Source organism: Notamacropus eugenii, chromosome 6, assembly GCF_028372415.1.
Source record: "Notamacropus eugenii isolate mMacEug1 chromosome 6, mMacEug1.pri_v2, whole genome shotgun sequence".
In the NCBI taxonomy this organism is placed as follows: Eukaryota; Metazoa; Chordata; class Mammalia; order Diprotodontia; family Macropodidae; genus Notamacropus; species Notamacropus eugenii.
Genome location: NC_092877.1, coordinates 312,350,563 through 312,366,967, shown reverse-complemented (window position 1 = coordinate 312,366,967; position 16,405 = coordinate 312,350,563). Strand labels below are relative to the sequence as shown.

The window sequence follows — 16,405 nt, the reverse complement described above, 5'->3', positions numbered from 1 at the left end:
TAGGATTTTCTCAGCTGCTTCTATGAAATTTCCCGATTGATTACGTTTCTTCCAAACACGAGATCCTTTGCACAGTGTTTGTAACGGCAGTAGAGAAAGGTGGTTTGGTTAAGCTTTCAATACCACAAACAGCAACAGTAGGCTATAGCTTAAAACCAGCTCCTCCTAAAATACCCTCCGCACCATCATAATATGCGGCTTCAATCACCTCTTACAACGACAGATAATGCTTACAGTGGACGTGAAGCAAAGGAACAACTTTAGCTTGATTTCTGCATCAAAGAAAGCAGTTTGCACAGATTGGGGCTTTGGAGCTCAATCTACCGGCAGCCGGGATTTCTTCAGTACCACGGACAGCGCCAACAGCTGGATTCAGCGCGCCGCACCGCACAGTACCAATTTTCGGCAGCTCTTTCTAGCCAGCCTCCAGAAAAGACCAGAATAGAGAGTTTCTCTCTTCCTAGTCGCACTTTTCCCTAAACCAGAGATGGTTACACTATTAAGGGGAAGGGTTTCCTACATATGCATGTTAGCTATTTGCATCGAACCCACCTAAGGCCCCCCAAATCAATGTCATTATACGTAATGCATTCTTGGACCCGCTGCATAGATGTGTTCCACTCGGTAAGTTCCGGAAGTGCCTCGTATCTAGATTTAAGCCATCTGCAGTCCCTGATTATTATTAGGAGATGAGGCATGATCGCTGCCAAGGCATCTTTGAAAACGAAACCTCACTGTTGGTATTTGAACCTCTGACTGCAGAAAGACTCCCAATGCTGCATGATTAAACTTCGCATCTTCCTCCATAGCCTGGATTTAGCGAAAAGTAGGAGAGTTCTTGTGGCGCTTGTTCAGTAACATTAAAAACCAATCTCTTGCAATTCATCTAGTCTGTCATTAGGCGTCATTGTAAAGCTATTTCTCTCCAACCCCTAAGCAAGGCAGCATCTTCTCTAAATTCTTATTAAAATGGGAGTGGGAGGGGGTGGGGGACGGGAATAAGAGGAAATGATCCATTCTCAAATAAATAAGCAGAAAGTTTTAATTTTTATTGTTGACAATATACACACCGGAGTGTATCCGTTGCATGTTATCAGGCGAACTGCAAACATTTCCTTCTAACATATTTAACTAGTCGTTTACTAGCTCGGAGCTCTAAAAGACATTCCCGCATAAAAGTGAATGCCCTCTGCAGTGTGAGACGCTGATTTTCAGGACCACGTTCGAACAGTTCCGTCAGATCCCCCAGAAAACAGGCTCTCTCCGTCGTGAGAGAAGACTACGCTGTGCGCTTCACTCTCATGGCCCATCAGTTTGCGAATCTGACCTGATTTGAGATCTAGCAAATGGATAACCCCGTTGCCGCTTGCCTGAGCTAAAACTCGACCTGGAATAGAGAGAGAAAGCAAAGTTTCATTAGAACGGATGTAGTTTGCAAGTAAGGGAACGTTACGATTCTGTTTCCAGGGCGATGCACCAAACTCTCCTTTTATGTTGCCAACTACCATGACATGTGAATTGAGAATTGCTTTATAGGAAATGATTTGAGTTCAGTGTAATATAAATCAATAATTAGAGTGTTAGATTTGAATGATTAAAATAAACCTAAGGATTTTTACTTACTACCCACAGCAGAGGATTTCTGCAACTTTTATTCTCAACAGATTTACACAATCAAAAATTTTATTAAGATGGACTTCTTGAACAACAAAGAGCACAACAATTTATCAAAGGATATACACAAAATTCACAATACGTATTGTATATAAGGAGAAGTTTAAGAGAGGTTAGGATTTCAAGTTTAGCCAAAGAACAAGATGCTACTATTTATGTGTACTTTATATTAAAAAAATTTGTCATTTCACTTTAATTTTAGTTGCTTGAAAACAATGTACCTAAATCTTCATTTTAAAAACAATAAGTAATTTATGATTAAAAATACTAGTAATATTCATGAGCTTCAGTTTCATAAGTAAAACCAATAACTTCATCACAAAATTGTTTAATCCTCTCAGCTAGGTTTACAAGTCATGACCCTAGTTACGTAAGATAGCTACATATGGGATAAGATATTCTAAAAATTGCTACAGCATCTTTTCTTAAATATGAGTATTTTCCTGCAAGAGACATCAAATCACCAGTGAAACCTGAATTAGTGTGGTCACTAAGAAGTCAATGAAGCATTTAAACCATGGATTTTGAGATTAGAAACAGTGGAACATTCTTATTTAGCCTCAGATTCTGGAGAAGTAAGAAAGATACAAGGTTTTCTACTTGACAGTCTGATATTCACTTGGGAATCATTGCCATCACATCACTCTGATAGATTCCAATAATGTCTTCTTGTCAAAATTTGAACAGAAAATGACTTCAGGTGATATAATGGGGAAAACAAATGCAATTTGTTCTTATAAAAATGATTTATGCAAAATCATTTTAAAAGCACTTAAACATTTAATTGCAGGCTGTGTCTCAAGTGGTCATGGATATCTGTAAAGGAGGGACCACTGTGGAAGTACTGTTAACCATGATAAATATGACCTATTTTCAAACCTTTATAAGTACTGGGCTTCTTCATCTAGAACAAAGCCTGACACAGCAAAGATTCATAGGATGGATTAGGGTGTCCAAAGCAGCAGATGTGAATATTTATTATAAATTCTCCTCCAGTAAGTCTTTGCTGACAGAAGCATTACATATGGATTTCACTTTCAGCTAGACTCTATAGGCAATTGCTGTTGTGACTTTCCTAAAAGCCAAATAAGTAACTTATTTCTTGGATTCTTAACAGCCACTGCTGGGGAAGGGATAAATATTATTTCCAGACTTTTAAATCAAGGAAAACAAATCAAGAACTCATAGAGGGAGGAAAGGGTTTAGCTCAAAGCCATTATCTTCATGAAGCAAAATTCATCAAATGAGCACCTGAAATATTTCACTGGCTTAATTTATCAGACCTCTTGGGAACTTTTTAAAAGTTTGCTCAACAAGATAGAGAAGATTAAAAAATTAGGGCATGACTTAAAACTTCATAAATAACCTGACAACACTCACAGCTACCCCTAAATATCTGTGTTAATAAATATTTTCATTATTGTGTGGATGCTGATATATTTATGTTAATTTTTGCTCACCTTTGGAAGATATTATCAGGGATCTCTGTGTTCTATGTTATTAACTGATTGATACAAAAGCATCATAAATATAACATTGTACCCCTCCTTTTATATAGTTTACATTGAAGCAATAGGCACCACACCATGGTTCAAGTACAAAACTATTTCTATTAGAGATAAGGCTGGTGAAAGTGGTGTGGGTCAGCAGATTTGGGGGAACCATTCATTAGACTTTGTAAAACACAACACTAATATTTAGTTGGTATATATGGGACTGATGGGAAAAGAAAACTAAATGGCATTTTTCCCAATAAAACAATCTAACACCGAAGAGCTGATATCATTTCTTGGGAAGTTAAATATTTGTAAATGTACATAGACAGATGTTTCTGAATATCTGTATTTAGTGTTTGTACATTCACATATGTGTGTCAATTTTTCATTTTGGAAGAAACATGATATAGATAGAGCACTAGATTTGACTCACAGAACCTGGGTTCGAATCATGGCTTTGTTATTTACTACCTTTGTGACTCTGAGTAAGTTTCCTCATTTCTGAGGCCCTTTTCATCTCTTAGAGATAGAGCCAACAGGAACACGAAGATTTTCAGACAATGCATGATATCAGGCCATTTCTAAGCCAAATCTACATTGCTTTTGTTTTCACTTTTCTTTAACAGAAAATACTAACGTAAAAGGAGAGAAAATGAAGGCCTCAGAACAGAAATTTTAAATGTTACCTTATTAGCATTTACGGAAAATTTGCACTAATAATAATGCGTATTGTGATGTAAATGTATCTCTTTACAAGACAGGAAATTCCATCTTATGAAGAGGGGAGAGGAAATAAATTATTTCATTGATGGCTAAAATATCTTTATTACAATATTAAGCAAAACAAAGTATAAATACAAGTGTCCTACAAAACACAATTATCATTGAAATATACTCTTGGAAACTTTATTTGCCTAGCAACTTGAATACTAGAGGAATAACATATTAGAAAGGCAAACACCACAATAAAACCACACAAATCAAAGGCATATGATGAAAAAATAACTCATATAAAATTTAAAAGTATAAATATAGTACTATAGAAACATTTGAACAGGAAACTAGTTAAATTGATTTATAAAATTACATTTTGACAAGTTTGACAACTTTCCTAATTCCAGTCTATATATATATATATTTGAGCTTCTACTGTATACAAGACATTTGTAAGCATTTAGCCAGCAGACAGATTTAATACCTTTTATAGAATGGTCAGATGACAGGAATATATTATCTTATAAGTGGCATAGTGGAAAGAACACTGGAGTTGGAGTCAGCCACCTGTTAGATGTGTGACTGTGGACAAGTCAGTTTACCTCTTTAGATCCCAGCTTCCTCACTTGTAATATGAAGAGAGTTATACAAATGAGATTTTTTTTAAAGGTCTTTTCTAGTCAGACTGTAACTAACTAGTAACATCTGTCAGTAGGCAAGTACCATAAACTCAACTGTTGGGTTGCTGCTATTCAGTCTGGAAGTCACGCATTTATGGGGGGAGAAAGAGGAAAGGGAGGATGGACTTAGCGCTGTACTTTTATGCATGTGGGGCTTGGCAGATGATTGAAAGAGCCTTAAAACTACCTCTCATTCACCATTACACTCTAAAAATAGAATGTTAAAACTGGAAAGTACCCTTAGGAATCATCCAGTCCAAATTTTATTTTTCAGAAAAGGAAATTAAAATCCTATAGAGGGAAGTGACTTGACCAAGGTTACAGAGGAATACTCATTCAACATTTAATGAAATTGAAGTAGAGCTGATGGGAAATAAAATGTAGCACTTAAGAGACTTAGAGAATGTTGGAACTAGAAGGATGTGAGAAACCACTTTGTCCAATCTCTTATTTTGAATAAGATGAGGTTCAGAGTTAGTGACAGGGCAGGGACTTTCTAGATCCCTTAATTTCCAAATCTGTGGCTTGTTCAGTCAGGATGTTGAAATTTGATCTTTCTCAGGGGAATCTCTCCTTCCAGAGATTTGGCCCTTGCTTTTGTGACCTAAGGTCAATAATTGTACAGGTAGAAGGAGACAAGCATTCTCTGTCTTTCCAGGCATATCTTGGACTCAAGATCTACCCAAAAAAGTTTGAGGGAAAGAGCAAAACTCTAAATAAAAGGTCCTGGGAAATGGAGCAGGCAGAAGCAATCCCAGAAAGATATTTGTCCTCTAAGATGGGCTCAGGGGCTGTACCTTCTTCAGCCTTGTCCCACTTAATGGGCATCCTACTCTTACTGTGGGTATCTGGGACTCAGTACGCTGTCTCTGATTGTCTGGAATGTGTCATAAAGGGGTATGCGAAGATCCACTACCAAGGGTACCAGCATCAAACAGGAATCCACCAAGGAACCTAGGTGTTTGCCTGGCCTAAAGATTAGCTTATTTCTATCTCTACCCCAAACTCAGGTGGAGATCAGCCTGCTTAGAATTCAGCCATTGATAGTGTTCGCTTGTCTTTTAGGTCAGTGGATTCCTTCCTCTTTAGAGGAATACAAGAAGTGATGGAAGCCATTGACACATCTCTCCTTTGGGCAAAGTTCCACTCAGGTTGGGGTTGAGTTTTCAGTTCTTAACATTTTAAAAGTCTATTTATATGTCTTTATATAATATAGATAGGTTGAATAGTGGTAGATTGTTGGGATTTGGAATCAGGAAGACTTGAGTTCAATCCTGCCTTGTACACTTACTAATTGTGTGACCCTGGGCAAGCCATTTAACCTTTCCCTGCTCCAGTTTCCTCATCTGTAAAATGGAGATAATGATGGCACCTATCTCTCAGGATTGTTGTAAGGATCAAACATTTTGTAAACCTTTGTAGAGCACTGTATAAATGCTGGCTATTATGATGCTTTACACTCTACCATGTGCTGTAGAGAAAAATTTCAATGAGTTATCTGAATATGACAGGAAACTCAGATTTTCTTTAGCCCTATGGTAGTTAAAAAGCCCATACATAATTTGTTTTTTTTCTGTAAAAGTCTTTCAAACATCTCTTTCCTCTCCTCACTCAATCAACACTATCCAGTGTTGACCAATTAATTAATTGGAATTAAACTAGAGAAATAGATGATATTCTTCTTCCCCTATCTGCAATGCTACAACTTTTTTTGGATGGAGAATAGGAATGAACCTTGGCCTAAACTACAGCTCTTTGAATGTATTACCATCGAAGTTTCCATTTGGAAACTTAAAAACTGAAAAAAGTGTAAGAAGACTCAAATTTTGCTCAAAAAATGATTCTATAAATAACAAAATTTCTAAAAATGGTGATGCTTCTTTATTATGAACTTTTTTGGTACTTGTGAAAATTAGTCAAGGATATCATTGCCAAAGCACTCTCAGTTGGGTTTGCAGAGATACATTGAGAACTGAACAATATTTAGTAACTTGATTTTATAGGAAAAATAAGCTGATATTAGTGACATACTATGATTTAACAATAAAGTGATTAAGAAAACCCTTAAGAACATCCAATTTAAAGTTCTGAATTAGACAAAATAGTGACTTTATTCATTTTCGGCCCTATTTAGTATCATTTTAAGCTAGGCAATTTATGACTAAAATAGTAACCAAAATTTCAAATGTAATGTCTAGGAAGCTGATTACTTAAGAATTAGGGTTATTTTCTCTCCTTCATATTGTTTTTCCTGTACACTTTATTAATATAATCTCACAGATATGTATGAAAAATAAACCTGTTTCCTAAAGAGATTTTCTTAATGAGGGAGAAAAAAGGACAATAAGATAGATGCCTATTAATTAAAGAGTCAAATACTTAAGCCCTTTTTATCTGCGGAATTCTTAACTTGAGCATCCCTAATAGAGTTGTCCTGAACCCAATGGTCCATAAACCATGTGCTCTCAATTCAGGGATCATTAACAATAGAAGTCTTTGATGAAACATATCTTGTTTACTAGCTTCTGATAACTAAGTAATACATTTTCAATTGATCATGTTCTAAACTTTTTTGGGGGGGTTAAACTAACATAACTTAGGAAATCTTTGAATGTATAAATGTAAAAGGATACAATTTTGACGGTTATTTCAGGATAATTTTTGTTTGTATCACCAATTATTGAAGTATAAAAACTATGCAAAATGATTTGAAGAAAGCACTACTCTAGAATCACTAAGAGTTTTCTTAATTTTCCAAAATTATTTTGGCAATATATCCCACAGAATAACAGGATATATGAGCTGAAATAGACCTCAGTGGCCATAGAATCCATTCTATGCATGCTAGATATTTCCACCATAATATATTCAGCAAGTGGTCATCTAGTCTCTGCTTCAAGCCCTCTAAGGTGGGGGAATCTACTGTCCCTCAAAGCTGGTCATTCCAGTCCTGGGAAGTGGCTAGGAAGTTGTTCCTGACATGGAACCTAAAGTTGCCTCTTTGCAACTGCCCCCCATTTCTCCTGGTTTTGTCTTCTGGGCTCAAATGAGATAACAACAATGACAAATAACAAACAACAGTGACAGTTAGGCTTTATATAGTATTTTTAAGTTTGCTGAGCAAGCGCTTAGGAGGAAGGTGTTATACAATGATAATAATAACCATATATTATCTGCATTTTACAGGTGAGGAAAATGGAGCACAAGACAGTTAAGTGACTTGTTCAGGGTTACTTAGCTGGATTTGATCTTGCACCTTCATGACTCCAATACCAATATTCTATACAATGGACCACTTCGCTGCCTATTTCCTCCTTCAGATGACAATCCTTCAAATATTCGAAGTTAGCTATCACATCCATTGAGTCCTCTCCAAGCTAGAGATGCCTAGCTCCTTTAATGGGTTCTCCTATAACTTAATCATTTTTCATTCATTCAGGGTCTCAGGGCCTTTTATGATCTTAATCATCTTCCTCTGGACACTCTCCATCTTAACAATATTTTTGTTCCTTTGAAAGTGAACACAATTCTTCAGATGAGGTCTGATGAACAAAGAGTGCAGTCAGCAAATCACCTCCCTCTTGTTGGCATTGAGGATCTAGTTAATACAACCCAACACTGTATTTACTTTTTTATTTTTGGCTATCACATTGCACTATTGACTCATGTTGAGCCTGTAGTCCACAAAGACACTTAGGGTTTTTTTTAAAGAACCATTGCTATCTATGCATGTCTCCCTCCTCTCACATTTGTGAAGTTGATTTTTTGTACTTTGACTTTAGTGAATGTATGCCTAGTGTATTAGATTCAGTCCAATTCCCCTTTCTGTCAAGAATCTTTTGGAAGTTATCCCTCCTAATGTTGTTCCATCTGAAAATCTGATAGTATATCATCTACGTCATTATTCTAGTAATTTAACAGCTGTTTCTGATAAATTTTCATCTAGAACTAGGAGTGATGAGTCATATTAAAAACACAAGACACAAGGCAGATATATGATACTCTGTTCTTTAAATGAGAAAGTGGTCTTGGGAGTCATGATAAGGATGTAGGTACCATATTGACTTTGGGGGTTCTAGCTGGTGAAGACCAGAAGACAGCAGCAAAATTTTCTATTTATGCTGTAGAGCAAAGTCACACAAAGGTCACAAGGAAATTACCCATTCTTTATGGAGATTTACATGAATAAGATTGTTAGTATCTCTGACTATATCAGATAGAAGCAACTTTCCTAGCAGCAACTGTGGTTTTAAAGTCCTATCCCAGAAGATCAAGAGTTCCAGAGACTTCAGATTCTAAGGGATAATTTGTATTATAATAACAACTCTTGTTTTTGTTGTATAAGATTGGTAACAATATTGGAGGACAGATGACCAACTTGTGCCTAGAAGTTTTATTTCTTTTTAAGCTTTGCTATCGAATGTTTTATTTGCTTCTCTTGTAGAAAAGAAAGTCTTAATACATTTTCTTTTAATGAAGTATTTTTTAAAGCATTAGCTGATTAGGCCCTGTATGAAACATTTAAAAATCTAGAGGAAACTACACTCCCTCCTACCCCCCACCTCCAACCAGAATCAATCTATACTTACTCTAACATTCAAACCATTGGTGCCATCTGATGATAGCTATCCAAAATGCAGGTGCAAGATCTCTGGAGAATAGGACTAGTGTCTGGAATGTATGCTTTGCTTTGCCAGTTCAAACCTATTTTAGCTGTGACATGTCACAATTAACAAATAAGATTTTGGAAAACAATACAAAGGGGAGCAACTAATATTGCTATTAACAATTTTTGAAAAGCTCTAAATCTATGATATGGGTCTAAGATTTAAGTTACTATCACTTGGAGAGCAATGGAGAAGTATATGACGGGTATGAACAAGCTGCAATATGTTACAAATAAAGAGATCTGATGGATTGCAGTAAAAAAAGTCATCAAAGAAATAAATGATAAAAAAAAGATGCACATGTCCCATCGGGAAAGTAAAGGACCAAACTGTATGCTTGCTTTCCTGCTCTCTCTGTGATATTGGTAGACCACAAAGAAAGGCTTTAGTACATTGTGTGGAGCATGTGTGTCAAACCTATGGGAGGACATAGACAAGAGTAGCAGCACAGATTGGGCAGAGATGGATGGCTTACAGCAAACATTCACAATGACAAGATCTCAGATCCATTTAAGTATTTGAGAATATCTTAGGAACTGTGCTAGGTATACATTTCACATTTAATCTAAAGGTGGTGACTGATGACTGATTGTTTCTAGCTGATGAAGGTAACAAGACTATTATCTTCTAATTTGATTGACTTACTCAATCACCTCATGCTTATAGATTTTTTTTGTCCAGACCTGTGATTTCATAACATAGAGAATGCCCGGTGAGGCAGTTCTCTCTACTAATGTAGATCAGCATCTATGCTGGAACACATAGTTTTAGAGAGTTGCATGGTAACATTTGGAGCTTTTAAGTGCTTTTCCAAGGGTTGTACAACCAATATGTGTTACAGGCAGGACATAAGCCTAGGTCTTCATAACTGATGCCAACTTTTTATCCACTACATGATACTGCCCTTAGGAATAGATTATATGAATTAAACAAAAGAGTAGATGAGGAAGAGGGAAGTATTTGATGTCATGATTATTGACTAGAGGCAACTATATGGTAAATATGAATCTTTTAGAATCAGATATGAATGTGTTAAAGGGAATAAGATATTATCCATAAAAGATAAAAGTTTTAGTGGATATTTGGAGCTCAGTGTAATTTAGCAGTATGAGATGGTAGTTGAAAAGCTAAATCAATCTTAAGCTACCTTAAGAGAGTCACAATGGCTACAAGAAAGGAAATTGTACGGAGGGGTTGGAAGAGATTCCTTTCAAGGTTCTTTCAGGCTCCATGTCTGAGATCTAGAACTATGATAGACTTCTTGCATTCTGCCCTAACTAGACCACCTTTTGTGCATTGTGTTCCATTTTTGATAGCAACTATTTTGGAAGGACAGTGACAAATTTTACCTTACCCAGAGGAGGGTGACAGGATGATGAAGAAACTATGCTATACTAAGAACAGCTGAAGTAATTATGGATGTTTATCCTGGAGAAGAGGCCTGGGGGGACATCCTTCAAATATTGGAAGGGTTATTGTAGAAGAAGGAATAGATTATTTTATTTGGTCACAGAAGACAGAAGTAGAAATAATTGGTAGAAAATACAGCGAAGTAGGTATTAGTTTAACATAAGGAAATGCTTCTCAATAGAGCTGGCTCACACTGGATTGGGCTTCCTGACGTGACAGGGATAGACAGGGATTTCAATATCCCTGGAGGGTCTATGATTTGTCAGATACTTTCAGGAAAGTATTCTTATTTACATAGAGTTTATAGTAGATCATTCCTAAAGTTCCTTCTAACTTTGAAATTCTACGATTCCATGAGCAGGAGTTCAACCTTTGTGTAAGTTGTACGGGCAAAAAAAAGATTCCCAATGGTGGATCTTTTATTTTTTCAGTCCTTTATCCTCCATTGCTCCTGTACTCTTCAGTGATTTTGATTCTTTTACCATTATTCCTCTCCAAATGTGGCCAAGTATTGGGTGACTACTGGACTGTATGTCTGATGGAGTACCTTAAAGTTCTGTAAATCCACATTTGGATTCTTTCAGGGTCCAAAATGCTCACTAACAAAGTTAGCCAAGGTATAAGCTGTTATACATTAAGTTATTAAGACCCACTAACACATTCACATGGGATAGAATATTAGGTTAACAAGATCTCTTCTTAGAAAATAAAAACAAAAGCAAAAACAGGGCACCAAGGGAATGGTACACAGCTCGGTAAATTTTGTTGGAGAGAAGGTAAGACTTGGATCATGGGGTAAATTGTGATGGAAAGAAGGCAAAACTTGGGTCATGGGGCACTTCTAAGTAGGTAATGTATTGGGATTTCCATAAAGAGCATAGCTACAGAGAAAAGAGAAAAGTATGAGGAAAAAGTGAGTAGTTAAATGGGAGATGAATGAATAATCTTGAACACTTCAACAACAATCCAACAAGGTATTAAGCAGCTACCATGTGAAAGGGCTATAAGCTTACTTAGGGCTCTATCCATTATAGTTTTTCTTGTTACTGGAAGGTCTGGGGCAGGGGTGAGGAATCTGAGGGCTCAATGCCACATGTGACCTCCTAGGTCCTTTGGGTGCAGCCTTTTGACTAAGTTCAAGTTTCACAGAACAAATCCTTTTATTAAGGGGATTTGTTCTGTAAAGGTTGGATTCAAAGGGCAGCACTTGAGGTCCTAGAGGGTTACATGTGGCCTTGAGGTCACGAGTTCCCCACCCCTGAATTGTATGACCATCCTCAAATTTTGCCATTTGATATTTCTACATGTATTACACATTTTAGATATTTATGTAACCTAATACCTTATTGTTCTTAACATAGAGCATACTAAATACAAAATATGCCACTAAAATATAACCCATTTGAAAGAAAAATAATTATTTCCACTCCCTGCAAATAATCACATAATATTTTTTAAAGCAGATCATTTTATGAAAAAAACTTCTTTTAAAAGTAAATAATGAAGCTTCTAGCAAACAAACATGTAAATCATTGTACAGAAAGTTAAAGGGAATTCTTGAAAATGGAGAAATTCTAAAAAGAAACAGTTCTATGTTTGCCATTTACATAGGGCAATTGGAACTGAGCCTCAGAACGAAGCGTATGTAAACTTGTGGGGCTCCCCACCCTCAAGATCAAGTACTAATATGCTTCAAGGCACAAGAGCAAAGGTAAATGTATGGGCTTTCTAGTGAATTCCCTCTAGCTACTGAGATATAGATAGGAGGGATTGGTCTCTCAGTCCTTGGTACACCAGCAGTAGAGGCTCAGGCTCAGCCTGGTGAGCCTGGGGTTGCGTGGATGATATTGCTTTTTCTACTTCTGCAGCTGCTGCTGGGGAGACCAGTGAAAATGTAGTCCTATTGAGAGAACTTACAGTATGATTATAGACCCCATTCAGGTTTTACCTATGCCAGAAATAGGGAAAAAGTGTAGCCTGTATTCAGACCAATATGGTAGATTTATGTGGAAAAGAACATTGGGATATAAAAGATGGGCAGGCTCTAGTCTTGGTTGTATCAGTAACTATGTGTCCTGGGACAAGCAACATAGCCTCGCTGACTCTCAGATTCTTTACTTATAAAATGAAGGGTTAGTACTCAGTTGTTAAGGGCTCTTCGTAGCTTTTCTGAACCAAAAAAAAAATTACACGTGACTTAGAGGTATGTATATATGCCAAGGTATAAGGAATCTTTAGGAATCAAATTGGCAAATTATTCATTTTCATTTTAGTCTCATTTTAGCTGTAATTAAAGTTGATATGATTTGGTTTTATAATGAATCATAGTGATCCAACAATCAGTTTCGATCTAGATCAGTTCAGAGTACTTAGAATGTATCACAACTGATAATTGAAATAAAAAAACTTAAAAGGGTCATTGGGTCATAGATTTGGAACTGGAAGATATGAAAGAATTCATCTAGTCCAGCACTTTATTTTTACAGATGAAGATATTGAAAGCTAGAAGGCTTAAGGGATTTGCCTAAGATCACAAAGAGAATCAGTGGCTGAGGATAGGAATCAAAGATCCTTTGACTCCAAATCCAGGATGAGGCTGGCTCTCTATCTTCTATGCCAGTCTGCCTCTAATATTCTTATAATGTTTGTATATTATAATAGTTGCTTCATTTTTGTCTATCTCATTTTCCCTTAGCTATTTGCAGCTATTCAAGGATCTAGACCTCGTCTTCCATTTCTTTTGTAACTTGTAACTTATTTCACATAAAGATGAGTAATAAATGCTTGTTGAATGAAAAACATATTCTACTATGTCCATGTGCTACATTTGAAGAAGATAGAGCTAATATTTTAATATTTCTTTTCAAAATGAAGAAATAAGCATGATTAGTCAAGCAAGGAACTCAGGATCCCAGAAAATCTAGATTGTAATCACAGGTTGTTAGGATGTGTCAAACAAACTCAAGTCCTTATGATATGTGAATCCCTTACTCTGATGGAATGAAACAGAGAAACCTCATGGGATGACACACCTCTGCAGAGATTTAAAAGATGAACCCTCTAGACCCTGAAGGCAGAGCTTCATGTTGAAAGTGTCCCAAACCAACAGCCGGAAGCAGATGGAGAATCAGCCTCGGTTGGGGGTGGGGGTGGGGTTATAGCTCTGAGTAGAAGGGAAGGAGCAGGAGCAGGAGCAGGAGCAATTTATTTCTGGTCATCCCTCTTTCCTACATCCTTACCACTCATGTCATTTTGAAGAGCTGCTATTCAACTAGCAGGAGACACTACGTCTAACAGGGACGAGAGGTACTCCAAATAGGCTTGGACACAAAGAAACTATCAATCCAGGAAGGAAGACTCAAAGGGCCCCTTGTAGCAGAGAATAGCTATGTAGAGGAACAGATCCTGGGAATTCAGCTGAATCAGCCACCCAGCAGAAACATTGCACAGTACATAGTAGGCACTTGATAAATGTTTATTGATTAATTGATTGAGTGCACCCAGGAGAGCTATGAAAGGCACTGTATAAGAGACTTTTAGTCCCTCAAATATTGGAAGTTGTTTTTTTCTTGGTACCACTGTTCTCTAAGTTGGAACCTACTCTTCTTACAGATGCTAATTGTATTTGTGAGAGAATGCATCCAAGGATTATGGATGGAAATATTTTGTAGTTATTGAATTGACTATGCCATCTTAGCAAATGCCTTTCCTAAGAGCTAACTTCTACTGTCTGAACAATGATTGGAAGCACACTGGCATTACACAGGTAGAAATCTGTGAACTACTGCTTCAGGAGTGGAGATCTAGTGGATACGAACCCTAGAAAACCAAGAGTACTAGTTGCCCCTGGAAAAGTAGCACAGAGAGGATAGTCCAATATTCTTCCTAAAATTTTGCTTTATCATGTTACTCTTCTCAAAGTTTGCTTCCAGCGTCTACTAACACTTTCTTTCTAATTCTATTGGCCATTACTCCTCCATATGAATCACATCCTTTAGCTAATCAACCATCAAACATTTATTAAACATGATTATGTGCCAGAAATGCTATGGACTAGAGATATTCAAATAGATCTGTGATGTCATTGATTTAGGAGTTCCCTCCAATGATGAACACTACAATTTGTTTTTGGTTTCTCCTGATAATGGTAGAGTACCAATGGAACACTCTTTCTACTTGATGTCACTTTCCCTAACTATCTTGTCTTCTCTTCCCATCATAAAGTTTCTTAATGATATCATCTGAAACTCTTATTTTTTATCCCAGAGGTCTTCATTCATTATATTGCAGCTTGTCTGCACCTATCTTGGGCTTCTTCACTTTTCTTTTTGTGATAATTATTTTTAATTCTTAAGAGGTAATTGTAGTCTACATCATCTTTCATACAGAAATGGAAGTGGAATTTTTGCTTTCACAGGAAGCTTAGGAGAAATTAAAAGAGTCTTGCAATTTCCCAAGACAATCTAGTCCACATTACTCCTCCTGTTCCACTCTGGGCATAATTCCTTGTCTACTTAGGTTATCTTTCCAAGATATATGTTACTAATGGACAAGTTCTATAGAGACTGCATCCAAAGGTATGTTGAAATATAGACAACAGGCATTTATCATCCACTTGGTTATTCCTGTGAGGATAACAGGTTGAATCCTTTGAATGACTAAAGATTTCTTTCATAAGGCTTGGTAATGTTTTGGGGTCTGATGCAATCAGCAAGATGATATTCACAGCCAGAAACAGTTGGAATCACTCACTATTCACAGAAGTCCCTTTTTGACATGTACTAAAAGTGGATCAACTCAATCACAGGGTTGAATACTATTGGCAATTATCCAGTTATTACCTATGGCAGTTATTCGTGCTTCACTTGATGTTTATGCTTTGGGCCCCTTGGCAACTGACCTGTCCACTAAGATGCAAAGAGATCACCAGCATCAATCAGTGAATTCAACCATCAAGTATTTATCAAGCAGCTGCTATGTGTCAAGCATTGTGCTATCCCTAGTAAGGGATACAAAACTAAAAAAAAAAATACTAGTTGCCTCAAGGAGTTTACATTTTAATGAGGAAATCAGTCTGTATTCATAGAAACATATACACAATGTGTGTGTGTGTGTATATGTGTGTGTGTGTGTGTGTGTGTGTGTGTGTGTGTGTGTAATGTAATAGAAGGTCATTTTGGTTTGGAGACAATAGCAACTGCTCATCTTGAGCATGATTTTGGTTTTAAAAATGGCAGCCATGTCTTACACAGTATGTACAAAGCACTCTTCCATACTAGCCCTATCTTGCTTTCCTTTGCCCAAGATTCTGTGAAGCTTCCCAGTCCCATATCCTTGTACCTCTGGGACTGAAGCCTTGACTCATTATTGCTAATTATCCCAGATGGAAATCCTGTCCCAGACAGGAATCCTGTCCTGAACCTGTGGTCGAGTTCTGGCTATCCACTGCCAAATCTCACTGATCTCCTTGCCAGGACCCCATGTACTGTTTCTTACCAGATTCTGGTGACTCTATGTACTGCCTAGATACTGGCACACATGCTGTGCTTTTCTCAGGCTGATGTAGAGCAACTGAAGGTCTGATCTTCAGGTCAGAAAGACCTGATTCAAATTCTGCCTCAGGCACATTCTAGCTGGTCAACTCTGGGAAAGTCACTTAACCTTTCCTAGCTTCAATTTCCTTTTTATTAAATAGGGTATTGGTTTCAACATCTTCTAAAGTCCTTTCTGGGTAGTGAGGTGGTACAGTGAATAGAGTGTCTGG

The 16,405-nt window shown here is 37.0% G+C and overlaps 1 protein-coding gene across 6 annotated transcripts in view; it reads right to left on the bottom strand.

The window, feature by feature from the left end:
* Nucleotides 1-1,028: 1,028 nt before the first annotated feature.
* SPAG16 (sperm associated antigen 16) overlaps nucleotides 1,029-16,405 on the bottom strand; it is a 1,246,090-nt gene continuing 1,230,713 nt past the window's right edge. For all 6 annotated transcript variants that reach the window (XM_072617486.1, XM_072617488.1, XM_072617489.1 and 3 more), the window contains one exon: nucleotides 1,029-1,387. In XM_072617486.1, the coding sequence (XP_072473587.1) occupies nucleotides 1,212-1,387 (176 nt within the window). In that variant the 3' untranslated portion in view covers nucleotides 1,029-1,211. The remainder of the gene's footprint in view (nucleotides 1,388-16,405) is intronic.